Source organism: Procambarus clarkii, chromosome 43 (genome assembly GCF_040958095.1).
Source record: "Procambarus clarkii isolate CNS0578487 chromosome 43, FALCON_Pclarkii_2.0, whole genome shotgun sequence".
Classification (NCBI taxonomy): Eukaryota; Metazoa; Arthropoda; class Malacostraca; order Decapoda; family Cambaridae; genus Procambarus; species Procambarus clarkii.
The window spans coordinates 8,549,763-8,576,251 of NC_091192.1; the positions used below are offsets into that span (position 1 = coordinate 8,549,763).

Genomic DNA, 26,489 nt, shown 5'->3' on the forward strand with positions numbered 1-26,489 from the left:
AGTCACACACTCCCGAGACCGAACGATGCCTACTACTATCTTTTGACTCTAATACATTATTATGTATATGCTATGTATATATGCCTATCCTAGGAGAGAAACATTTTGCGTTCTGACTAAGATTTGTAGAGCTAGTAATGAGAACGGGCAGTCCGTAATGTTTTGTTCTTTTTATACCTGTGTGTTCAGCCATTTTTAATGCTTAGAAGAATAGCAAATGTTATTCTCTACTCTCCCATTAATCTCAACTGTGCTGGTGTGGGCTGACATACAGTGACGGGCCTTCCCGCCCTCAAAGTGGCTAAATTGAGGAAATCGGCCGTGTATTCTATGGGGATGGGTCTATGGGATGGCTTCAGTTCTTTTATTACTTGCTTGTTTAGGGCACTTAAAGTTAGCAACAAGCTGAGTACGAACGTGATTAGTTTCTTGGTGGTAGTGTAGTACTGACATGTGTCTCATTGTCACGGTTCCTATTGGAAGAGAAAACAGTTTGCCGGATATCTAACGAACCAAGCGTGTCTTCCAAGTGTAACCTAGCGTCCTGCCTAACTCTCCATACCTGGAGACTTGCAGGTGACTGAACAAGAGGCGCCATACCTGTGGAGACGTGGCCGGAGATGACGAGGAAGAAGGACTCTTCAGGGAGCGGCTCAGTTCTGATGTAGAGGTGATCAGCGAGTTCCCCGGAGTACGGGATGGCGCGCAGCTCCTCCCCAGCCTGTATGGTGTATAGGGCACAACTGGCTTAGGTCTTGATGCGTGGCCCGTGGGGGTTGGTGAGGGAGAGGGGTGGTGATGGAGAGGCAGGGAGGGGTGGAGGCAGCTGGTGATGGGAGGCAGGGAGGGGTGGAGGCAGCTGGTGATGGGAGGCAGGGAGGGATGGAGGCAGCTGGTGATGGGAGGCAGGGAGGGGTGGAGGCAGCTGGTGATGGGAGGCAGGGAGGGATGGAGGCAGCTGGTGATGGGAGGCAGGGAGGGGTGGAGGCAGCTGGTGATGGGAGGCAGGGAGGGATGGAGGCAGCTGGTGATGGGAGGCAGGGAGGGGTGGAGGCAGCTGGTGATGGGAGGCAGAGAGGGATGGAGGCAGCTGGTGATGGGAGGCAGGAAAGAGTGGAGGCAGCTGGTGATGGGAGGCAGGGAGGGATGGAGGCAGCTGGTGATGGGAGGCAGGGAGGGGTGGAGGCAGCTGGTGATGGGAGGCAGGGAGGGGTGGAGGCAGCTGGTGATGGGAGGCAGGGAGGGGTGGAGGCAGCTGGTGATGGGAGGCAGGGAGGGGTGGAGGCAGCTGGTGGTGGGAGGCAGGGACGGGTGGAGGCAGCTGGTGATGGGAGGCAGGGAGGGGTGGAGGCAGCTGGTGATGGGAGGCAGGGAGGGGTGGACGCAGCTGGTGATGGGAGGCAGGGAGGGGTGGAGGCAGCTGGTGATGGGAGGCAGGGAGGGGTGGAGGCAGCTGGTGGTGGGAGGCAGGGAGGGATGGAGGCAGCTGGTGATGGGAGGCAGGGAGGGGTGGAGGCAGCTGGTGGTGGGAGGCAGGGAGGGGTGGAGGCAGCTGGTGATGGGAGGCAGGGAGGGGTGGAGGCAGCTGGTGATGGGAGGCAGGGAGGGGTGGAGGCAGCTGGTGGTGGGAGGCAGGGAGGGGTGGAGGCAGCTGGTGGTGGGAGGCAGGGAGGGGTGGAGGCAGCTGGTGGTGGGAGGCAGGGAGGGGTGGAGGCAGCTGGTGATGGGAGGCAGGGAGGGGTGGAGGCAGCTGGTGGTGGGAGGCAGGGAGGGGTGGAGGCAGCTGGTGATGGGAGGCAGGGAGGGGTGGAGGCAGCTGGTGGTGGGAGGCAGGGAGGGGTGGAGGCAGCTGGTGATGGGAGGCAGGGAGGGGTGGAGGCAGCTGGTGGTGGGAGGCAGGGAGGGGTGGAGGCAGCTGGTGATGGGAGGCAGGGAGGGGTGGAGGCAGCTGGTGATGGGAGGCAGGGAGGGGTGGAGGCAGCTGGTGGTGGGAGGCAGGGAGGGGTGGAGGCAGCTGGTGATGGGAGGCAGGGAGGGGTGGAGGCAGCTGGTGATGGGAGGCAGGGAGGGGTGGAGGCAGCTGGTGGTGGGAGGCAGGGAGGGATGGAGGCAGCTGGTGGTGGGAGGCAGGGAGGGGTGGAGGCAGCTGGTGATGGGAGGCAGGGAGGGGTGGAGGCAGCTGGTGGTGGGAGGCAGGGAGGGGTGGAGGCAGCTGGTGGTGGGAGGCAGGGAGGGATGGAGGCAGCTGGTGGTGGGAGGCAGGGAGGGGTGGAGGCAGCTGGTGGTGGGAGGCAGGGAGGGGTGGAGGCAGCTGGTGGTGGGAGGCAGGGAGGGGTGGAGGCAGCTGGTGGTGGGAGGCAGGGAGGGGTGGAGGCAGCTGGTGGTGGGAGGCAGGGAGGGGTGGAGGCAGCTGGTGGTGGGAGGCAGGGAGGGGTGGAGGCAGCTGGTGGTGGGAGGCAGGGAGGGGTGGAGGCAGCTGGTGGTGGGAGGCAGGGAGGGGTGGAGGCAGCTGGTGATGGGAGGCAGGGAGGGGTGGAGGCAGCTGGTGGTGGGAGGCAGGGAGGGGTGGAGGCAGCTGGTGGTGGGAGGCAGGGAGTAGTAGGGAGTAAGAGCCACAGGCTCCTTTTTTTTTTCTGGGAAAAAAAGTGCCTGTGCGCCCCAAGGGTTTCAGGTAAATTTAGAATATCCCCTGTGCGCCCCAAGGGTTTTCAGGCGAATTTGGGGAGTCACAGATTTAGAATTAGGGAATTCTTATAATGAAAAATAATGTCATACGAGTTTGCTAAAGTTCTTATAAGAAAAATAATTTCCGAGACTTAGAAGTTTGTTAAGGCCTTATGGGAGAAATTCAAATAACATGTGTAGCACTTTAGGGCTTCCAGGAGAACTCTACGGACATATTTTACGTGTTTTCAACTTACAAAATCGTCTATGTAAGCCTTAGTTATTCATATAAATTTAGAAAATCACCTGTGTAAGTCATTGTTTTCAGGGTTTCGTACATCACACCCCCCTCCCTCTCCCCCTTACCTCGCAATCTGTCGCATCACCTTTATTTACTTTGCGCCCAGCCAGTCAGTCGGCTCTTAATCTTATCTTATCTTATCCATAATATCTGGACCGTCCCTCCTCTCTCTCTCTCTCTCTCTCCTTTCATTCAGTTCAACTATTTTCCAACATCGTATGTTTGCTCCTTTTCATTAAGCAAGTCAGTATGTTTGCTCCTTTTCATTAAGCAAGTCAGTTTTACACAAATAAATCATGTTAGTAAGCAAGTTCTAGCTCACGTTCCCCACCTTAGTCCCCTGTCGTATAAAGAATACTATCATTCCAATCCCTCTAAAATTTTAAAATAATCATATTTCAAATGTAGTTCAATACAGTAATTAGTTACCAAGCTCCAGCTCTTGTCCTCCGCCTTAGCTCTCTCTCGTATCTTCGTTAGTATCAGTCCAATTTCCCTGAAATTTCTACCCTCTGTATTTCAGACATAGTTTAGTAAATGCAAACAATTATCAAACTCTAGCTCTTGTCCCCAGCTTAGTTCATTTGTACAAAATCATTAGTAACAGTCCAAATTTCCCTGAAATTTCTACCCTCTGTATTTCAGACATAGTTTAGTAAATGCAAACAATTATCAAACTCTAGCTCTTGTCCCCAGCTTAGTTCATTTGTACAAAATCATTAGTAACAGTCCAAATTCCCTGAAATTTCTACCCTCTGTATTTCAGACACCGTAAATAAGATCAAAACAGTTACCAAGCTCCAGCTCTTGTCCTCCGCCTTAGCTCTCTCTCGTATCTTCGTTAGTAACAGATCAATTCCCCTGAAATTTCTACCCTCTGTATTTCAGACACCGTAAATAAAATCAAAATAGTTATCGAGCTCCAGCTCTCGTCCCCGCCTTAATTCTCTTTCGTATCTTTGTAAATAACCCATCAATTTCCCTAAAATTAAAAGCAGACATACTTCAAAGTTAGTAAATAAGATCAAGTCAGTTACTGAGCTCCAGCTCTCGTCCCCGCCTTAGTTCTCTTTCATATCTTTGTAAATAAACCATCAATTTCCCTGAAATTTTTACCCTCTGTATTTCAGACATAGTTTAGTAAATGCAAACAATTATAAAACTCTAGCTCTTGTCCTCTGTCCAAGCTCACTTTTGTAAAATCATTACTCTCAGTCCAAATCACCCAACTACATTTTCAGACATAGTAAATAAAAACCAGTTCAGTTATCAAGTTTCAACTCTTGTGCCCCAGCTTAGTTCTTTTGTACAAGTTCTTTATTTTCCAACTAAATCACCCTGAGATTTAAGATCACCGTATTTCTAACGTAGTAAAATTAATCGGGGCATTAACCAAGCTCCATTTCCTCAGCCTTAGATCATCAGACATAAATATATTCGATCAAGTCCCTCTCCAGCCTATCTGTTTATCAGAGTATTTACTTTACCCTTCTCATCCCCAACGTATCAATCCCCAACGTATCAAAACCTTCAATAATCATACTGTATTTGCATATTTTTTCTATATTCAGCTGTGTTCTTCACATTTTGTCCATGTTTTCTATGTTCACTCCATGTTCTTCAAAATGTTCACAGTCCCATTCAGTTCATATTTTCACAAGTATCTCCATTTTTTATGTAATCTTTCTCTTAGTCTCATTATGTTCTCTACAAATTCTAGTCATATTTTCTATGTTTTCATATTCATCACATGTTCTCTTTACAACTTTTATACTCAATATTCATGCTAACTTCCATATTTTGTGTTCTTTGTCAATATTCATGTTCTCAATGTTCTTAGCTTGTTCTTCACATGTTCAGTGTTCATTCTTTGTATTCCCTATGTTCCTTATCATGTCTTCATATTCTCTATAAGTTCATATTCCCTGCATGTTCACTCTATTCATCAACTGTTTCTTACATGTTTTCTGTGTTCACCGTATGTTCACTGTGTTCATTCCCTTACTTAACCTCAATTTTTTATGTTCTTTGTTTCTTCCATTCACTAACTAGTTCTTTGTCAAATAATATTATACTGCATTACAGTTCCCTCAACAATTTTAGTCACCAAGTTTTATTTTCAAAACTATATCAAAGTAATTCTCGTTGTCAACTTAATAGTTCTACCAGCCATGTTCTTAAACAAATCTACACTTTATTCAGTTCCAAATTTACAAAAGACAAACCTTTCTTGTAACTTCTTAACTAAAAATCTTTCGCCAATCAACTGAAACATAGTCACTTTCCTCATTTCTCAACTAACTTATTATCCAATCAACCAAAAAATTGTCAAAGGAATCTTTCCAACACTGTTCATAACTAAACCTATTATCCAGTCAACTAAAAATAGTCAGAAATAGCCTCGTTCAACACTGTTCTTAACTAAAACAACCTTTCTCTTAGCTAAAAATTGTCAAAGGAAACTTTTTCAGCACTTTCTTAACAGGTGCTATGTTTCATCAAGAAAAAATGTCAAAGGAAACTTTCCAAAACTGTTCATAACTAGCTTTTATCCATCGTCAATCAACTAAAAATAATAACTTTCATCATTTCTTAACTAAACATATTCCCCATTCATCAGAAAATAACCGTGTTCATCATGTTTCATTGTCATTTCTTAACTAAAATTATCTGCCAATCATCAGAAAAAGTCATGTTCATCATGTTTTGGCTTTTGCTCAACTAAAAGTATTCATCGGGCAACTAAAAATAGTTACTTCATCATGTTTCCTTGTCATTTCTTAACTGAAATATCACTTCTCTCATCTGAAAATAGTCAGGATTAACCTCATTCAACACCGTTCTTAACTAAAACAACCTTTCGCTTAGCTAAAAATTGTCAAAGGAATCTTTTCAGCAGTGTTCATAACTAACTTTATCCATCGTCAAGTAAGAAAATATAGTCAAAGATATCTATCATCGTCGTTCTTAACTGACATTTATACTTTGTGGAGCACTAAAATAGTCAAATGTAACTTTTTCAACACTTTCGTAACTAAAATTATATGTCGCTAAGTAAGAAAAATAGTCAAAGGTGCTCTCCGTTACACCAAAGTTACTCTTCGAGAAATCAAAGACACTCTTCAATACATCAAGGACTTACTCAAAGACACCAAAGTTACACTCTAAGACATCCTTCGAGACATCAAAGACTTCAATGGGACTCTTCCATTCATCAAAGACATTCTCTAAGCCCTCAAAGTTATTCTCAGCACAATCAAAAGTTATTCCAAGACAACAAAAAGTCATTCTCAGAGCTATCAAAATTATTCTCGGAGTCATCAAAAGGTATTCTCTAACTCACTTTTGGTCATTAAAGTTAATTTCTATGTTATAAAAGTTGGTCTCAGAGACATCTAAAGTTAATCTTAGAGTTATCAAATGTAATCTCTAACTCTCTTTTGTTCATCAAAGTTGATCTCAGAGTTAACAAAGGTAATCTCTAACTCACTCTCGTTCATCAAAGTTATTCAAAGAGCTAACAAAAGTTATTCTCAGAGTCACCTTCGTTCTTCAGAGAAACTTTCCAAAACATCTTTATTCATCAAAGTTATTCTCAGAGGCATAAAAGTCATTCTCAGAGCTATCAAACTTGTTCTCAAAGTCATCAAACTTATTCACAGAGTCATCAAAGTTAATCTAAGACATCATTTTTCATCAAAGATATTCTCTCTAAGCCATCAATGTTCTTCTCTAAGACATAAAAGTTATTCTCAGAGTCACCTTCGTTCGTCAGAGAAACTTTCAAAACATCTTTGTTCATCAAACTTGTTTTCAAAGTCATCAAAAGTTAATCTAAGACATCTTCTTTCATCAAAGTTATTTTCAGAGACATCTAAAGTTATTCTCAGAGCTATCAAACTTGTTCTCAGAGTCATCAAATGTTATTCTCGAAGTCATCAAAGTTATTTTCAGAGACATCTAAAGTTAATTTCTATGTTATAAAGTTATTCTCAGAGACATCTAAAGTTAATCTTGGTCATCAAAGTTATTTTCAGAGACATCTAAAGTTAATTTCTATGTTATAAAGTTATTCTCAGAGACATCTAAAGTTAATCTCAGAGTTATCCAAAGACATTCTCAAAGTCATCTAAAGTTATTCTCTAAGACATCAAAGTTATTCAAAGAGCTAACAAAAGTTATTCTCTAAGTAACCTTTCGTTCATCAGAGAAGCTTTCTAAGACATCTTCGTTCATCAATGTTGATCTCTAAGTCACTTTTGTTCATCAAAGAAACTCTCCTTCTTCCATCAAGTTATACGTTAAGACAACATTGTTGTTCTCTAAGACATCTTCAGGCATAAAATTTCTCCCCAAATGTAACTAGTTCAGCTTTTCATATCAAACTTACACTTCTGTTAAATATATTTTCTTAGACATTTTACCCTAAAACTGTTCTCTGAACTACACTGTTCAAACCTACGTAACCTATCCTCTCCACCCAATGTTACTTAGTTAACGTAACGTTCCTAAACCTAGCTTTACCTATCCTAACATACCTTACCTTACCTTCCCTATCTTACCTAACTTTACCTATCCTAACATAACTTACCTTACCTTCCCTAACTTAACCTAACTTTACCTATCCTAACTTAACTTGCCTTTCATAACCTATCTTTACCTATCCTAACATAACTTACCTTACCTTCCCTATCTTACCTAACTTTACCTATCCTAACATAACTTACCTTACCTTCCCTAACTTAACCTAACTTTACCTATCCTAACTTAACTTGCCTTTCATAACCTATCTCTACCTATCCTAACATAACTTACCTTACCTTCCCTATCTTACCTAACTTTACCTATCCTAACATAACTTACCTTACCTTCCCTAACTTAACCTAACTTTACCTATCCTAACTTAACTTACCTAACTTATTCTGCTTAACATAACTTACCTTACCTTACCTATCTTACCTAACTTTACATATCTTACCTAACTTTACCTATCCTATCCTAACCTAACTTGCTTTACCTAACTTAATCTTACATTCCCAAACTGATGTATCCTAACTTATCTAGTCAAACCAGACATGATCTAACTTACATAAGTATTCCTTCTTGTCTTTTGTGTTTCGTCAATCATTGTCTCATATTCATTTACTCATTTCATTAGTTAATTTCTCAAATGGTCACTTATGCATTTCAAGTGCTATTTGTTAGAGATTGGATATTTAAGCATTTCAAAGAATTTTTGTTATATATGGGCATTTACTCATTTCAAGGGTTAATTTCTCAAATGGACGTTTTTGCATTTCAAGTGTTATTTGTTTAAGATTGGGTATTTAACCATTTCAAAGGATTTTTGTTATATATGGGAACTTACTCGTTTCAAGGGCTAATTTCTCAAATGGTCATTTTTGCAGATCAAGGGTTATTTGTTAAAGTTCATCAAGTTGCCCATAAGTTGTATTTATTATGTTTGTTATCTTATGTTCATATTCCCCAACCCCTTAACCTAACCTCTTGTAATCTTAGTGTATTTAGTAGGTTCTATCTTATGTTCTTATTCCCCAACCCCTTAACCTAACCTTTCAGATGTAGTTTGTTGAATATATTATCCTTTTCCTAACCTTTCAGATGTAGTTTTGTTTCTCCTTTTTGTATATTTTTACCCAAACCCACCATCCCACTTATCCTTCTTTCCTTCTTTACTTTGTTTTCACATATAAGTTCATTCTTTATCATAGTAATAATAAAAATTACAATAGTAAAGTCTCAGATCTACTGAGACTTGAAATTGAGAAACAAGAGCTCAAGGGAGTGAGAGCATGAAAGAAGAGCAAGGAGTAAGAGAGAGGGGGCGGAAGAAAATGTGACCAAAGAAGAGAGAATGAGAGAGAGTGTGGGCATGGGAGCACTAAGACTTGAATTGAGAAAAAGAAAAACTAAGTGAATGAGAATGAGAGTGTGAGAATGGGAGCAATAAGACTTGAATTGAGAAAAAGAAAAACTAAGTGAATGAGAATGAGGGTGTGAGAATGGGAGCAATAAGACTTGAATTTGAGAAACAAGAGAGCATTTGAGCAAATGAGGGAGAGAGAGAGAGGGGAGGAAGAGAGAGAATAAGGGAGAGAGATAGAAAAGGAGGGTTAGAAGGAGTAGGAGAATCAAAGTAAAGAAGGAAAGATGGTTTGGGTAAAAATATACAAAAAGGTGAAACAAAACTACATCTGAAAGGTTAGGAAAAGGATAATATATTCAACAAACTACATCTGAAAGGTTAGGTTAAGGGGTTGGGGAATAAGAACATAAGATAGAACCTACTAAATACACTAAGATTACAAGAGGTTAGGTTAAGGGGTTGGGGAATATGAACATAAGATAACAAACATAATAAATACAACTTATGGGCAACTTGATGAACTTTAACAAATAACCCTTGATCTGCAAAAATGACCATTTGAGAAATTAGCCCTTGAAACGAGTAAGTTCCCATATATAACAAAAATCCTTTGAAATGGTTAAATACCCAATCTTAAACAAATAACACTTGAAATGCAAAAACGTCCATTTGAGAAATTAACCCTTGAAATGAGTAAATGCCCATATATAACAAAAATTCTTTGAAATGCTTAAATATCCAATCTCTAACAAATAGCACTTGAAATGCAAAAACGTCCATTTGAGAAATTATCCCTTGGAATGAGTAAATGCCCATATATAACAATAATTCTTTGAAATGCTTAAATATCCAATCTCTAACAAATAGCACTTGAAATGCATAAGTGACCATTTGAGAAATTAACTAATGAAATGAGTAAATGAATATGAGACAATGATTGACGAAACACAAAAGACAAGAAGGAATACTTATGTAAGTTAGATCATGTCTGGTTTGACTAGATAAGTTAGGATACATCAGTTTGGGAATGTAAGATTAAGTTAGGTAAAGCAAGTTAGGTTAGGATAGGATAGGTAAAGTTAGGTAAGATATGTAAAGTTAGGTAAGATAGGTAAGGTAAGGTAAGTTATGTTAAGCAGAATAAGTTAGGTAAGTTAAGTTAGGATAGGTAAAGTTAGGTTAAGTTAGGGAAGGTAAGGTAAGTTATGTTAGGATAGGTAAAGTTAGGTAAGATAGGGAAGGTAAGGTAAGTTATGTTAGGATAGGTAAAGATAGGTTATGAAAGGCAAGTTAAGTTAGGATAGGTAAAGTTAGGTTAAGTTAGGGAAGGTAAGGTAAGTTATGTTAGGATAGGTAAAGTTAGGTAAGATAGGGAAGGTAAGGTAAGTTATGTTAGGATAGGTAAAGATAGGTTATGAAAGGCAAGTTAAGTTAGGATAGGTAAAGTTAGGTTAAGTTAGGGAAGGTAAGGTAAGTTATGTTAGGATAGGTAAAGTTAGGTAAGATAGGGAAGGTAAGGTAAGGTATGTTAGGATAGGTAAAGCTAGGTTTAGGAACGTTACGTTAACTAAGTAACATTGGGTGGAGAGGATAGGTTACGTAGGTTTGAACAGTGTAGTTCAGAGAACAGTTTTAGGGTAAAATGTCTAAGAAAATATATTTAACAGAAGTGTAAGTTTGATATGAAAAGCTGAACTAGTTACATTTGGGGAGAAATTTTATGCCTGAAGATGTCTTAGAGAACAACAATGTTGTCTTAACGTATAACTTGATGGAAGAAGGAGAGTTTCTTTGATGAACAAAAGTGACTTAGAGATCAACATTGATGAACGAAGATGTCTTAGAAAGCTTCTCTGATGAACGAAAGGTTACTTAGAGAATAACTTTTGTTAGCTCTTTGAATAACTTTGATGTCTTAGAGAATAACTTTAGATGACTTTGAGAATGTCTTTGGATAACTCTGAGATTAACTTTAGATGTCTCTGAGAATAACTTTATAACATAGAAATTAACTTTAGATGTCTCTGAAAATAACTTTGATGACCAAGATTAACTTTAGATGTCTCTGAGAATAACTTTATAACATAGAAATTAACTTTAGATGTCTCTGAAAATAACTTTGATGACTTCGAGAATAACATTTGATGACTCTGAGAACAAGTTTGATAGCTCTGAGAATAACTTTAGATGTCTCTGAAAATAACTTTGATGAAAGAAGATGTCTTAGATTAACTTTTGATGACTTTGAAAACAAGTTTGATGAACAAAGATGTTTTGAAAGTTTCTCTGACGAACGAAGGTGACTCTGAGAATAACTTTTATGTCTTAGAGAAGAACATTGATGGCTTAGAGAGAATATCTTTGATGAAAAATGATGTCTTAGATTAACTTTGATGACTCTGTGAATAAGTTTGATGACTTTGAGAACAAGTTTGATAGCTCTGAGAATGACTTTTATGCCTCTGAGAATAACTTTGATGAATAAAGATGTTTTGGAAAGTTTCTCTGAAGAACGAAGGTGACTCTGAGAATAACTTTTGTTAGCTCTTTGAATAACTTTGATGAACGAGAGTGAGTTAGAGATTACCTTTGTTAACTCTGAGATCAACTTTGATGAACAAAAGAGAGTTAGAGATTACATTTGATAACTCTAAGATTAACTTTAGATGTCTCTGAGACCAACTTTTATAACATAGAAATTAACTTTAATGACCAAAAGTGAGTTAGAGAATACCTTTTGATGACTCCGAGAATAATTTTGATAGCTCTGAGAATGACTTTTTGTTGTCTTGGAATAACTTTTGATTGTGCTGAGAATAACTTTGAGGGCTTAGAGAATGTCTTTGATGAATGGAAGAGTCCCATTGAAGTCTTTGATGTCTCGAAGGATGTCTTAGAGTGTAACTTTGGTGTCTTTGAGTAAGTCCTTGATGTATTGAAGAGTGTCTTTGATTTCTCGAAGAGTAACTTTGGTGTAACGGAGAGCACCTTTGACTATTTTTCTTACTTAGCGACATATAATTTTAGTTACGAAAGTGTTGAAAAAGTTACATTTGACTATTTTAGTGCTCCACAAAGTATAAATGTCAGTTAAGAACGACGATGATAGATATCTTTGACTATATTTTCTTACTTGACGATGGATAAAGTTAGTTATGAACACTGCTGAAAAGATTCCTTTGACAATTTTTAGCTAAGCGAAAGGTTGTTTTAGTTAAGAACGGTGTTGAATGAGGTTAATCCTGACTATTTTCAGATGAGAGAAGTGATATTTCAGTTAAGAAATGACAAGGAAACATGATGAAGTAACTATTTTTAGTTGCCCGATGAATACTTTTAGTTGAGCAAAAGCCAAAACATGATGAACATGACTTTTTCTGATGATTGGCAGATAATTTTAGTTAAGAAATGACAATGAAACATGATGAACACGGTTATTTTCTGATGAATGGGGAATATGTTTAGTTAAGAAATGATGAAAGTTATTATTTTTAGTTGATTGACGATGGATAAAAGCTAGTTATGAACAGTTTTGGAAAGTTTCCTTTGACATTTTTTCTTGATGAAACATAGCACCTGTTAAGAAAGTGCTGAAAAAGTTTCCTTTGACAATTTTTAGCTAAGAGAAAGGTTGTTTTAGTTAAGAACAGTGTTGAACGAGGCTATTTCTGACTATTTTTAGTTGACTGGATAATAGGTTTAGTTATGAACAGTGTTGGAAAGATTCCTTTGACAATTTTTTGGTTGATTGGATAATAAGTTAGTTGAGAAATGAGGAAAGTGACTATGTTTCAGTTGATTGGCGAAAGATTTTTAGTTAAGAAGTTACAAGAAAGGTTTGTCTTTTGTAAATTTGGAACTGAATAAAGTGTAGATTTGTTTAAGAACATGGCTGGTAGAACTATTAAGTTGACAACGAGAATTACTTTGATATAGTTTTGAAAATAAAACTTGGTGACTAAAATTGTTGAGGGAACTGTAATGCAGTATAATATTATTTGACAAAGAACTAGTTAGTGAATGGAAGAAACAAAGAACATAAAAAATTGAGGTTAAGTAAGGGAATGAACACAGTGAACATACGGTGAACACAGAAAACATGTAAGAAACAGTTGATGAATAGAGTGAACATGCAGGGAATATGAACTTATAGAGAATATGAAGACATGATAAGGAACATAGGGAATACAAAGAATGAACACTGAACATGTGAAGAACAAGCTAAGAACATTGAGAACATGAATATTGACAAAGAACACAAAATATGGAAGTTAGCATGAATATTGAGTATAAAAGTTGTAAAGAGAACATGTGATGAATATGAAAACATAGAAAATATGACTAGAATTTGTAGAGAACATAATGAGACTAAGAGAAAGATTACATAAAAAATGGAGATACTTGTGAAAATATGAACTGAATGGGACTTTGAACATTTTGAAGAACATGGAGTGAACATAGAAAACATGGACAAAATGTGAAGAACACAGCTGAATATAGAAAAAATATGCAAATACAGTATGATTATTGAAGGTTTTGATACGTTGGGGATTGATACGTTGGGGATGAGAAGGGTAAAGTAAATACTCTGATAAACAGATAGGCTGGAGAGGGACTTGATCGAATATATTTATGTCTGATGATCTAAGGCTGAGGAAATGGAGCTTGGTTAATGCCCCGATTAATTTTACTACGTTAGAAATACGGTGATCTTAAATCTCAGGGTGATTTAGTTGGAAAATAAAGAACTTGTACAAAAGAACTAAGCTGGGGCACAAGAGTTGAAACTTGATAACTGAACTGGTTTTTATTTACTATGTCTGAAAATGTAGTTGGGTGATTTGGACTGAGAGTAATGATTTTACAAAAGTGAGCTTGGACAGAGGACAAGAGCTAGAGTTTTATAATTGTTTGCATTTACTAAACTATGTCTGAAATACAGAGGGTAAAAATTTCAGGGAAATTGATGGTTTATTTACAAAGATATGAAAGAGAACTAAGGCGGGGACGAGAGCTGGAGCTCAGTAACTGACTTGATCTTATTTACTAACTTTGAAGTATGTCTGCTTTTAATTTTAGGGAAATTGATGGGTTATTTACAAAGATACGAAAGAGAATTAAGGCGGGGACGAGAGCTGGAGCTCGATAACTATTTTGATTTTATTTACGGTGTCTGAAATACAGAGGGTAGAAATTTCAGGGGAATTGATCTGTTACTAACGAAGATACGAGAGAGAGCTAAGGCGGAGGACAAGAGCTGGAGCTTGGTAACTGTTTTGATCTTATTTACGGTGTCTGAAATACAGAGGGTAGAAATTTCAGGGAATTTGGACTGTTACTAATGATTTTGTACAAATGAACTAAGCTGGGGACAAGAGCTAGAGTTTGATAATTGTTTGCATTTACTAAACTATGTCTGAAATACAGAGGGTAGAAATTTCAGGGAAATTTGGACTGTTACTAATGATTTTGTACAAATGAACTAAGCTGGGGACAAGAGCTAGAGTTTGATAATTGTTTGCATTTACTAAACTATGTCTGAAATACAGAGGGTAGAAATTTCAGGGAAATTGGACTGATACTAACGAAGATACGAGAGAGAGCTAAGGCGGAGGACAAGAGCTGGAGCTTGGTAACTAATTACTGTATTGAACTACATTTGAAATATGATTATTTTAAAATTTTAGAGGGATTGGAATGATAGTATTCTTTATACGACAGGGGACTAAGGTGGGGAACGTGAGCTAGAACTTGCTTACTAACATGATTTATTTGTGTAAAACTGACTTGCTTAATGAAAAGGAGCAAACATACTGACTTGCTTAATGAAAAGGAGCAAACATACGATGTTGGAAAATAGTTGAACTGAATGAAAGGAGAGAGAGAGAGAGAGAGAGGAGGGACGGTCCAGATATTATGGATAAGATAAGATAAGATTAAGAGCCGACTGACTGGCTGGGCGCAAAGTAAATAAAGGTGATGCGACAGATTGCGAGGTAAGGGGGAGAGGGAGGGGGGTGTGATGTACGAAACCCTGAAAACAATGACTTACACAGGTGATTTTCTAAATTTATATGAATAACTAAGGCTTACATAGACGATTTTGTAAGTTGAAAACACGTAAAATATGTCCGTAGAGTTCTCCTGGAAGCCCTAAAGTGCTACACATGTTATTTGAATTTCTCCCATAAGGCCTTAACAAACTTCTAAGTCTCGGAAATTATTTTTCTTATAAGAACTTTAGCAAACTCGTATGACATTATTTTTCATTATAAGAATTCCCTAATTCTAAATCTGTGACTCCCCAAATTCGCCTGAAAACCCTTGGGGCGCACAGGGGATATTCTAAATTTACCTGAAACCCTTGGGGCGCACAGGCACTTTTTTTCCCAGAAAAAAAAAAGGAGCCTGTGGCTCTTACTCCCTACTACTGCAGGGAGGGGTGAAGGCAGCTGGTGGTGGGAGGCAGGGAGGGGTGGAGGCAGCTGGTGATGGGAGGCAGGGAGGGGTGGAGGCAGCTGGTGATGGGAGGCAGGGAGGGTGGAGGCAGCTGGTGGTGGGAGGCAGGGAGGGGTGGAGGCAGCTGGTGGTGGGAGGCAGGGAGGGGTGGAGGCAGCTGGTGGTGGGAGGCAGGGAGGGGTGGAGGCAGCTGGTGGTGGGAGGCAGGGAGGGGTGGAGGCAGCTGGTGGTGGGAGGCAGGGAGGGGTGGAGGCAGCTGGTGATGGGAGGCAGGGAGGGGTGGAGGCAGCTGGTGGTGGGAGGCAGGGAGGGGTGGAGGCAGCTGGTGGTGGGAGGCAGGGAGGGGTGGAGGCAGCTGGTGATGGGAGGCAGGGAGGGATGGAGGCAGCTGGTGATGGGAGGCAGGGAGGGGTGGAGGCAGCTGGTGGTGGGAGGCAGGGAGGGGTGGAGGCAGCTGGTGGTGGGAGGCAGGGAGGGGTGGAGGCAGCTGGTGATGGGAGGCAGGGAGGGATGGAGGCAGCTGGTGATGGGAGGCAGGGAGGGGTGGAGGCAGCTGGTGGTGGGAGGCAGGGAGGGAGGGAGGCAGCTGGTGATGGGAGGCAGGGAGGGGTGGAGGCAGCTGGTGGTGGGAGGCAGGGAGGGATGGAGGCAGCTGGTGATGGGATGCAGGGAGGGATGGAGGCAGCTGGTGATGGGAGGCAGGGAGGGGTGGAGGCAGCTGGTGGTGGGAGGCAGGGAGGGATGGAGGCAGCTGGTGATGGGAGGCAGGGAGGGGTGGAGGCAGCTGGTGATGGGAGGCAGGGAGGGGTGGAGGCAGCTGGTGGTGGGAGGCAGGGAGGGGTGGAGGCAGACTTCACAGTATGGGGGTAAGATAAGTCATTCACAAATATATAGAGAACAAGAAATCATTTTATGTGTTATTATTCATTGTGTCGGGGGGACAGGCAGCCAGTGTATATATATACACGTTAGGCTTATATCGAGGTCTCCCCCACCCTGAACTACTGACCTAACCCCCCCCCCCCAGGATATAACCCCACAACAAGCAGACTAACTCCTGGGCACCTATATACTGCTAGGTGAACAGGAGCACCAGTGATTGGAATAGCGCCCAACCATTTCTGACATCCCGGGATTCGACCCCAGAACTGATTATGAGTCAGGAACGAACCTGATTGCACTACTAATTATTTAACAAGTATTAGTGTTTAGTGATGATAAGTGTTGGTGTAAAGTAGGTTACGTTAGAAGGTGTTAGAAATGTAAGTATCCATCCTTGGTGTTAAAGTGACAACTTTATCTTACCTTATCAACCAAAGTTTACCTTTTTCAACCAAAGTTTACATTTTTCAACCAAAGTTTACCGTATCAACCAAAGTTTACATTGTCATCCAAAGTTTACACTGTCATCCAAAGTTTGCATTGTCATCCAAAGTTTACATTATCATCCAAAGTTTACATTATCAACCAAAGTTTAGCTTATCAACCAAAGTTTACATTACCATCCAAAGTTTACATTATCAACCAAAGTTTACCTTATCAACCAAAGTTTACATTTTCAAAGAAAGTTTACATTTTCAAAGAAAGTTTACTATATCAACCAAAGTCTACATTATCAACCAAAATTTACATTAGCAACCAACATTTACATTATCAACAAAGGTTTACCTTATTAACCAAAGTTTACATAATCAACCAAAGTTTACATAATCAACCTAAGTTTACATAATCAACCTAAGTTTACATAATCAACCTAAGTTTACATAAGCAACCAAAGTTTACCTTATCAACATAGTAGATGGTGTCCAGAGTGATGACGTCACCTTCCAAGTAGCCCACAAGGGTCAGGTCCAGGTAGTAGACCGTCTCTGTGGGTGCCAGAGGTGCCAGGGGTGAGTGAGGTGCCAGAGGTGCCAGGGGTGAGGTGAGAGGAGTGCCAGGGGTGAGGTGAGAGGAGTGCCAGGGGTGAGGTGAGAGGGGTGCCAGGGGTGAGGTGAGAGGGGTGCCAGGGGTGAGGTGAGAGGGGTGCCAGGGGTGAGGTGAGAGGGGTGCCAGGGGTGAGGTGAGAGGGGTGTCAGGGGTGAGGTGAGAGGGGTGCCACTCAACATAATATTAAACATATAATTTTCTTTTGAGAGAATATGTAGTGAGGTGGTAATGTGGGTGGTGGTGGTGTGGGGTGAGGCAGTATGGGTGTGGGGTGAGGCAGTATGGGTGTGGGGTGAGGCAGTATGGGTGTGGGGTGAGGCAGTATGGGTGTGGGGTGAGGCAGTATGAGTGTGGGGTGAGGCAGTATGGGTGTGGGGTGAGGCAGTATGGGTGTGGGGTGAGGCAGTATGGGTGTGGGGTGAGGCAGTATGGGTGTGGGGTGAGGCAGTATGGGTGTGGGGTGAGGCAGTATGGGTGTGGGATGAGGCAGTATGGGTGTGGGGTGAGGCAGTATGGGTGTGGGGTGAGGCAGTATGGGGTGTGGGGTGAGGCAGTATGGGTGTGGGGTGAGGTAGTATGGGTGTGGGGTGAGACAGTATGGGTGTGGGGTGAGGCAGTATGGGTGTGGGGTGAGGCAGTATGGGGTGTGGGGTGAGGCAGTATGGGTGTGGGGTGAGGCAGTATGGGTGTGGGATGAGGCAGTATGGGTGTGGGGTGAGGCAGTATGGGTGTGGGGTGAGGCAGTATGGGGTGTGGGGTGAGGCAGTATGGGTGTGGGGTGAGGTAGTATAGGTGAGACAGTGCCACGAGAGATACTAACCCATGAGAGGTCGACCATCAATAGGCTGATAGTGTGGGTGTGGAGGGTTGGGGTCGAGCACAGAGAAGCCAGCAAGGAAGTCGATCGGGGAGGTTGCTAGGACGGTGACAGAGTAGCTGTCAGCGCCGACGGTGGAGATGGTCCATTCGCCGTAGACCGGGGTGGGCCAGCGTACCGCCTTGAAGGTGGTGGTGTACGAGACCACCTCTACTACTCCTGTTGCCTCCAGAGACGCTCTGTCCATCAGGTCGTAGGATATCCCTGTCGGCACAAGAAATATTATCAACATATGTTGGTATCTGTCTTCTTCCTGCCCTTAGAGTGTAATGTGTGTGTGTTCTTCTTGCCCCAAGAGTGTAATGTGTGTCTTCTTCCTGCCCCTAGAGTGTAATATGTCTTCTTCCTGCCCCTAGAGTGTAATATGTCTTCTTCCTGCCCCTAGAGTGTAATATGTCTTCTTCCTGCCCCTAGAGTGTAATATGTCTTCTTCCTGCCCCAGAATGTAATATGTGTTCTTCCAGCCCCGAGAGTGTAATGTGTGTTCTTCCTGCCCCTAGAGTGTAATATGTGTTCTTCCTGCCCCAAGAGTGTAATGTGTGTGTTCTTCTTGCCCCAAGAGTGTAATGTGTGTGTTCTTCTTGCCCCTAGAGTGTAATGTGTGTGTTCTTCCTGCCCCAAGAGTGTAATGTGTGTGTTCTTCTTGCCCTGAGAGTGTAACATGTGTGAGCAACGGTATCAAGGCTAGAGGAACTCGCAGCATGTGTGGCGTAGCAGTTGACGCAGTCTGGAGTGCGTCTATACTGGACAGTGGTGAGGGTAAGGTAGAGCCCGTGGTGCTACAGCTGGCATATGATGTCACAAGATAGCTTGACAAAGCTTGACAAAGTTTACTACAGTTTACGGGGTGTCGTAGCCTCCCTGGTTATGTGACGACTACACAGGGTAAAGTGTGAGCTGAGTTTTGAGGACCATAGAGCGAGCACTGGGTGTAGTGGGCTCTGTACTCCGTCTGAAGTGTTGTGGACGCCGCCCTGAGATGAAGTCACATGGGTGGCGTCGTCTCAGAGCTGCTCACTCGTCTCCAACACTCTCTGGGATGTGACAGGTGAGTCACAGTCCTCCGGGAAGCTGCTGGAGCCCTTGTGCCGAAGCTTAACACAGGGAAATGTGCCACAATGCTGACTAAGCTCCAACTATTGTATGATGCAATGTCTCAAATATTTGCCCTTGTATAATACAAACTCCAGAAGCAGTGTATGGCCATTTCCTCAACTCTCCATCTAAGTAATTTCAAGGCCCCCCCCCCCACCTCTTTTTATACACAGGAGGGCACAGGGGCAGACGACTGCTAACTCCTGTTACTTCTGTAACAGCCAAGATCTTTCCCATCCCATAACTCATGGTAAGTCTTACCCATAAGCTCCCTGGAATACCACCCGCCAATCGTTTATCAACCAGGTGCCCATTCACTGCTGGATGAACAAAGGCGTACAGTTAAGAATTTGAGCCTAGTCAATCCTCCCCGGCCACGATCTTGAGACTGTTGTGAGTGGACCATGTCACACTTCTCTGCTCTAGTGATGTGAAACTGAAGTCTGTGAGAGTTTCCTCAGAGTTTAGTTCTTTCAGTTCTGGGACCAGTTTTGTAGCCAATCTCTCATTATTCCTAGATTTGAGATTTTCTATTAAGGGTTCCATACTAGAAACTGCATATTAAAGTTCTGGTCTCACGTAGGAGGTTCGTGGTGTGTTAATACCATCATTGTTGAGGTTGCAAGAGGACCTTGATGTTTGCCAGCTTTGTGTCTAGTGGTGTTGTGTCGAGGTGTGTTTTCTCTTGCCAGTGGTGGTGTAATACCAGTAACGTCAGTAGTGGTGGTGGTGGTGTAATACCAGTAACGTCAGTGGTGGTTGTGGTGGTGTAATACCAGTAACGTCAGTGGTGGTTGTGGTGGTGTAATACCAGTAACGTCAGTGGTGGTTGTGGTGGTGTAATACCAGTAACGTCAGTAGTGGTGGTGGTGGTGTAATACCAGTAACGTCAGTGGTGGTTGTGGTGGTGCAATACCAGTAACGTCAGTGGTGATTGTGGTGGTGTAATACCAGTAACGTCAGTGGTGGTTGTGGTGGTGTAATACCAGTAACGTCAGTGGTGGTTGTGGTGGTGTAATACCAGTAACGTCAGTGGTGGTGGGGTCTTACCAGTAACGTCAGTGGTGGTGGTGGTGGTGTAATACCAGTAACGTCAGTGGTGGTTGTGGTGGTGTAATACCAGTAACATCAGTGGTGGTGGTGGTGGTGTAATACCAGTAACGTCAGTGGTGGTTGTGGTGGTGTAATACCAGTAACGTCAGTGGTGGTGGTGGTGGTGTAATACCAGTAACGTCAGTGGTGGTGGTGGTGGTGGTGGTGGTGTCTTACTAGTAACGTTAGTGGTGGTTGTGGTGGTGTAATACCAGTAACGTCAGTGGTGGTGGTGTAATACCAGTAACGTCAGTGGTGGTTGTGGTGGTGTAATACCAGTAACGTCAGTGGTGGTTGTGGTGGTGTAATACCAGTAACGTCAGTGGTGGAGGTGGTGGTGGTGGTGGTGGTGGTGTAATACCAGTAACGTCAGTGGTGGAGGTGGTGGTGGTGGTGGTGGTGTAATAGCAGTAACGTCAGTGGTGGAGGTGGTGGTGGTGGTGGTGGTGTAATACCAGTAACGTCAGTGGTGGAGGTGGTGGTGGTGGTGGTGGTGGTGGTGTAATACCAGTAACGTCAGTGGTGGTGGTGGGGTCTTACCAGTAACGTCAGTGGTGGTGGTGGTGGTGGTGGTGGTGGTGGTGGTGGTGGTGTAATACCAGTAACGTCAGTGGTGGTGGTGGTGGTGGTGGTGGTGGTGGTGGTGGGGTCTTACCAGTAACGTCAGTGGTGGTGGTGGGGTCTTACCAGTAACGTCAGTGGTGGTGGTGGTGGTGGTGGTGGGGTCTTACCAGTAACGTCAGTGGTGGTGGTGGTGGGGTCTTACCAGTAACGTCAGTGGTGGTAGTGGTGTGGTCTTACCAGTAACGTCAGTGGTGGTGGTGGTGGTGGGGTCTTACCAGTAACGTCAGTGGTGGTGGTGGTGGTGGTGGTGGGGTCTTACCAGTAACGTCAGTGGTGGTGGTGGTGGTGGTGGTGGTGTAATACCAGTAACGTCAGTGGTGGTGGTGGTGGTGGTGGTGGTGGTGGGGTCTTACCAGTAACGTCAGTGGTGGTGGTGGTGGTGGTGTAATACCAGTAACGTCAGTGGTGGAGGTGATGGTGGTGGTGGTGGTGTAATACCAGTAACGTCAGTGGTGGTGGTGGTGGGGTCTTACCAGTAACGTCAGTGGTGGTGGTGGTGGTGGTGGTGGGGTCTTACCAGTAACGTCAGTGGTGGTGGTGGTGGTGGGGTCTTACCAGTAACGTCAGTGGTGGTAGTGGTGTGGTCTTACCAGTAACGTCAGTGGTGGTAGTGGTGTGGTCTTACCAGTAACGTCAGTGGTGGTGGTGGTGGTAGTGGTGGGGTTTTACCAGTAACGTCAGTGGTGGTGGTGGTGGTGGGGTCTTACCAGTAACGTCAGTGAAGATAGCGGAGGTTAGGGAGCCAGTGAGGCGCACCTCCAGGTCCACAATGGAGTCGTCAACAGGCACCAACTTCTCCTCCGTGCCGGTCACTTCCACCAGGTTTAAGATGGTCACCTGCAACCAGGAACACCTTAGTTTACCTCCAATAACACTCCAAGTTGTCTTCAGGTGGTATGTGATATGGGGGGGGGCACTCTAAGGCCTTGAAGTGCGTGTCAGTGACGACGCACTCACTAATGACTCCTCGAGTGAAAAAAAGGGTAAATTAAGCAATTAATTCTTTAGAATGAAAAATGGCAACAATACGGTCGATAATGGTAAATACTTTTTTATGATTTGTCAACCAGTGAACACAGCGATATGTTAAGGAACGGGAGGGAAAATGTCAACAATGCTGCAACACCATCAGCTGATTAGTCGTGGGTTAGGTTAGGTCATGCCGCCATGAGCTAGTCAAGCTGAGTTGCACAGTTAATATTTCAGTTATTTTGGTAACATAAGATAGATTTTCATTGCGGTACTTTTAACTGGTAATTATTTTGTAGAGAATATTTATATAGTGTAAATTCTGACTACTTGTCAGTTGAAAGTATATGTGATTTTATATAAAGTTCAATTTACTTTCTGAAAAATAATGTCACATATATGGTGTTGATGTTTAGTGCCGTAGTATGTGAGACTCGTGTGTTTGGGTGGTGTAGTGTTCTGCCTGTGGTGTCAACACCAGTCATGTGATGTAATAACTACGGCAGCGAGAGCAGCGCCTCTAGCGGCAACTTGCTCTACTACATCCCACTCATTTTACTTAACACTTTATAAAGAGATGAGTGTTTACTCCCTGACAAGTCAAGAGGAAGAGTGTAGTAAGGTGTTGATGTTATAAGAGAAGTGTTGGAAAGGTGTCAGAGGAACAGGTGGTGTTACCGAGGCGGTCTCGATGCCGGCGCCGATGATGTTGACAATATCGTCAACATTGAACTTGTCGGTACTGATGAGTAGTCCGCCGGTCTCATCAGCCAGCCGCTGGTACTCTGCCACCCCTGTGTTTACGTCCCTAGTGCGGTCACTCTCCTCCTCCCGGTCCAGCTCCCCAGGGGCGTAGTCTTCCCCGGTGTTCTTCCTCCTGTAGATGTCACTCAGGATCACCGTCACCTGCAACATGGGGCGTCAAACGTAACCAAGATAATTACCACAAAGTTTCCAGTGGATATACAACCATGTATGGCAGCTTCATGATTGCATCCACTCGACGCTTCGACCACTATAAATTTACAGACAAAATAATGCTTCATAAACCTCAAGGGATATTTTTTTTTTGTATAATTACATCCATATTAAGACTTTACATTAATGTACCTCAGTATTGTTTATTTTAGATACTCGCTCAAGACTGATATATTTCAGCTTTGAACGAGAATTGCAAATTTGCTAAATTTTGCAAGTATGAAGCACTGTCACGCTTAGTGGGGGGTTAAGGTTGGTGTGTCACCTACACTTAACAAGTGGCAGGAGCGTGGTCAGTGAGGTACCGGAAGAGTGGCAGCAAGCTGTAAGAGTCGTAGGAGTGTCTTAACAATGATATATATAAACCTAACCAGGTAAGGTCATGGGAGAATGGAGTGATATGAAGGTCGTAGGAGAGTCGTGCTTAATCTTGTCTTGTCTCTCCGAGCTGTGCACGAACATTAAAGTAGTCGTCATTACCATCATTGGCAATAATAATCCAATAATATAAACATAGAACTAATCGACTCCATCGGTAATAATCTGGCGTGGCTGTGGCCTCTAGTGTTTGTGTGACCAACGTCTGTACTCCCCAGTGTTTGTGTGACCAGTGTCTGTACTCTCCAGTGTTTGTGTGACCAGCGTCTGTACTCTCCAGTGTTGGTGTGACCAGCGTCTGTACTCTCCAGTGTTTGTGACCAGCGTCTGTACTCTCCAGTGTTTGTGACCAGCGTCTGTACTCTCCAGTGTTTGTGTGACCAGCGTCTGTACTCTCCAGTGTTTGTGACCAGCGTCTGTACTCTCCAGTGTTTGTGACCAGCGTCTGTACTCTCCAGTGTTTGTGTGACCAGCGTCTGTACTCTCCAGTGTTTGTGTGACCAGCGTCTGTACTCTCCAGTGTTTGTGTGACCAGTGTCTGTACTCTCCAGTGTTGGTGTGACCAGCGTCTGTACTCTCCAGTGTTTGTGTGACCAGTGTCTGTACTCTCCAGTGTTGGTGTGACCAACGTCTGTACTCTCCAGTGTTTGTGTGACCAACGTCTGTACTCTCCAGTGTTTGTGACCAGCGTCTGTACTCCCCAGTGTTGGTGTGACCAGCGTCTGTACTCTCCAGTGTTTGTGTGACCAGCGTCTGTACTCTCCAGTGTTTGTGTGACCAGTGTCTGTACTCTCCAGTGTTGGTGTGACCAACGTCTGTACTCTCCAGTGTTTGTGACCAGCGTCTGTACTCCCCAGTGTTGGTGTGACCAGCGTCTGTACTCTCCAGTGTTTGTGTGACCAGCGTCTGTACTCTCCAGTGTTTGTGTGACCAGCGTCTGTACTCTCCAGTGTTTGTGTGACCAGCGTCTGTACTCTCCAGTGTTTGTGTGACCAGTGTCTGTACTCTCCAGTGTTGGTGTGACCAGCGTCTGTACTCTCCAGTGTTTGTGTGACCAGTGTCTGTACTCTCCAGTGTTGGTGTGACCAACGTCTGTACTCTCCAGTGTTTGTGTGACCAGCGTCTGTACTCTCCAGTGTTGGTGTGACCAGCGTCTGTACTCTCCAGTGTTTGTGTGACCAGTGTCTGTACTCTCCAGTGTTTGTGTGGCCAGCGTCTGTACTCTCCAGTGTTTGTGTGATCAGCGTCTGTACTCTCCAGTGTTGGTGTGACCAGCATCTGTACTCTCCAGTGTTTGTGACCAGCGTCTGTACTCTCCAGTGTTTGTGTGACCAGCGTCTGTACTCTCCAGTGTTTGTGTGACCAGCGTCTGTACTCTCCAGTGTTTGTGTGACCAACGTCTGTACTCTCCAGTGTTTGTGACCAGCGTCTGTACTCCCCAGTGTTTGTGTGACCAACGTCTGTACTCTCCAGTGTTTGTGTGACCAACGTCTGTACTCTCCAGTGTTTGTGACCAGCGTCTGTACTCTCCAGTGTTTGTGTGACCAGCGTCTGTACTCTCCAGTGTTTGTGTGACCAGCGTCTGTACTCTCCAGTGTTTGTGACCAGCGTCTGTACTCTCCAGTGTTTGTGTGACCAGCGTCTATACTCTCCAGTGTTTGTGTGACCAACGTCTGTACTCTCCAGTGTTTGTGACCAGCGTCTGTACTCCCCAGTGTTTGTGTGACCAGCGTCTGTACTCTCCAGTGTTTGTGACCAGCGTCTGTACTCTCCAGTGTTTGTGACCAGCGTCTGTACTCTCCAGTGTTTGTGTGACCAGCGTCTGTACTCTCCAGTGTTTGTGTGACCAGCGTCTGTACTCTCCAGTGTTTGTGACCAGCGTCTGTACTCTCCAGTGTTTGTGTGACCAGCGTCTGTACTCTCCAGTGTTTGTGTGACCAACGTCTGTACTCTCCAGTGTTTGTGACCAGCGTCTGTACTCCCCAGTGTTTGTGTGACCAGCGTCTGTACTCTCCAGTGTTTGTGACCAGCGTCTGTACTCTCCAGTGTTTGTGACCAGCGTCTGTACTCCCCAGTGTTTGTGGCCAGCGTCTGTACTCTCCAGTGTTTGTGACCAGCGTCTGTACTCCCCAGTGTTTGTGACCAGCGTCTGTACTCCCCAGTGTTTGTGACCAGCGTCTGTACTCCCCAGTGTTTGTGACCAGCGTCTGTACTCTCCAGTGTTTGTGACCAGCGTCTGTACTCCCCAGTGTTTGTGACCAGCGTCTGTACTCCCCAGTGTTTGTGTGACCAGCGTCTGTACTCCCCAGTGTTTGTGTGACCAGCGTCTGTACTCTCCAGTGTTTGTGACCAGCGTCTGTACTCTCCAGTGTTTGTGATCAGCGTCTGTACTCTCCAGTGTTTGTGATCAGCGTCTGTACTCTCCAGTGTTTGTGTGACCAACGTCTGTACTCTCCAGTGTTTGTGACCAGCGTCTGTACTCCCCAGTGTTTGTGTGACCAGCGTCTGTACTCTCCAGTGTTTGTGACCAGCGTCTGTACTCTCCAGTGTTTGTGACCAGCGTCTGTACTCCCCAGTGTTTGTGGCCAGCGTCTGTACTCTCCAGTGTTTGTGACCAGCGTCTGTACTCCCCAGTGTTTGTGACCAGCGTCTGTACTCCCCAGTGTTTGTGACCAGCGTCTGTACTCCCCAGTGTTTGTGACCAGCGTCTGTACTCTCCAGTGTTTGTGACCAGCGTCTGTACTCCCCAGTGTTTGTGACCAGCGTCTGTACTCCCCAGTGTTTGTGTGACCAGCGTCTGTACTCCCCAGTGTTTGTGTGACCAGCGTCTGTACTCTCCAGTGTTTGTGACCAGCGTCTGTACTCTCCAGTGTTTGTGATCAGCGTCTGTACTCTCCAGTGTTTGTGATCAGCGTCTGTACTCTCCAGTGTTTGTGTGACCAGCGTCTGTACTCTCCAGTGTTTGTGTGACCAGCGTCTGTACTCTCCAGTGTTTGTGTGACCAGCGTCTGTACTCTCCAGTGTTTGTGATCAGCGTCTGTACTCTCCAGTGTTTGTGATCAGCGTCTGTACTCTCCAGTGTTTGTGTGACCAGCGTCTGTACTCTCCAGTGTTTGTGTGACCAGCGTCTGTACTCTCCAGTGTTTGTGTGACCAGCGTCTGTACTCTCCAGTGTTTGTGATCAGCGTCTGTACTCTCCAGTGTTTGTGATCAGCGTCTGTACTCTCCAGTGTTTG

The 26,489-nt window shown here is 43.9% G+C and overlaps 1 protein-coding gene across 3 annotated transcripts in view; it reads right to left on the reverse strand.

Annotated features, from left to right (window-relative positions):
• Window positions 1–26,489, reverse strand: part of LOC123755756 (von Willebrand factor A domain-containing protein 7) — a 75,782-nt gene that overhangs the window by 17,409 nt on the left and 31,884 nt on the right. For all 3 annotated transcript variants that reach the window (XM_069300028.1, XM_069300029.1, XM_045738513.2), the window contains exons 10-14: window positions 22,576–22,803; window positions 21,636–21,765; window positions 18,061–18,321; window positions 17,094–17,179; window positions 601–721 (exon numbers count right to left, since the gene is read on the reverse strand). In XM_069300028.1, coding sequence (XP_069156129.1) covers window positions 601–721; window positions 17,094–17,179; window positions 18,061–18,321; window positions 21,636–21,765; window positions 22,576–22,803 — 826 coding nt within the window. The remainder of the gene's footprint in view (window positions 1–600; window positions 722–17,093; window positions 17,180–18,060; window positions 18,322–21,635; window positions 21,766–22,575; window positions 22,804–26,489) is intronic.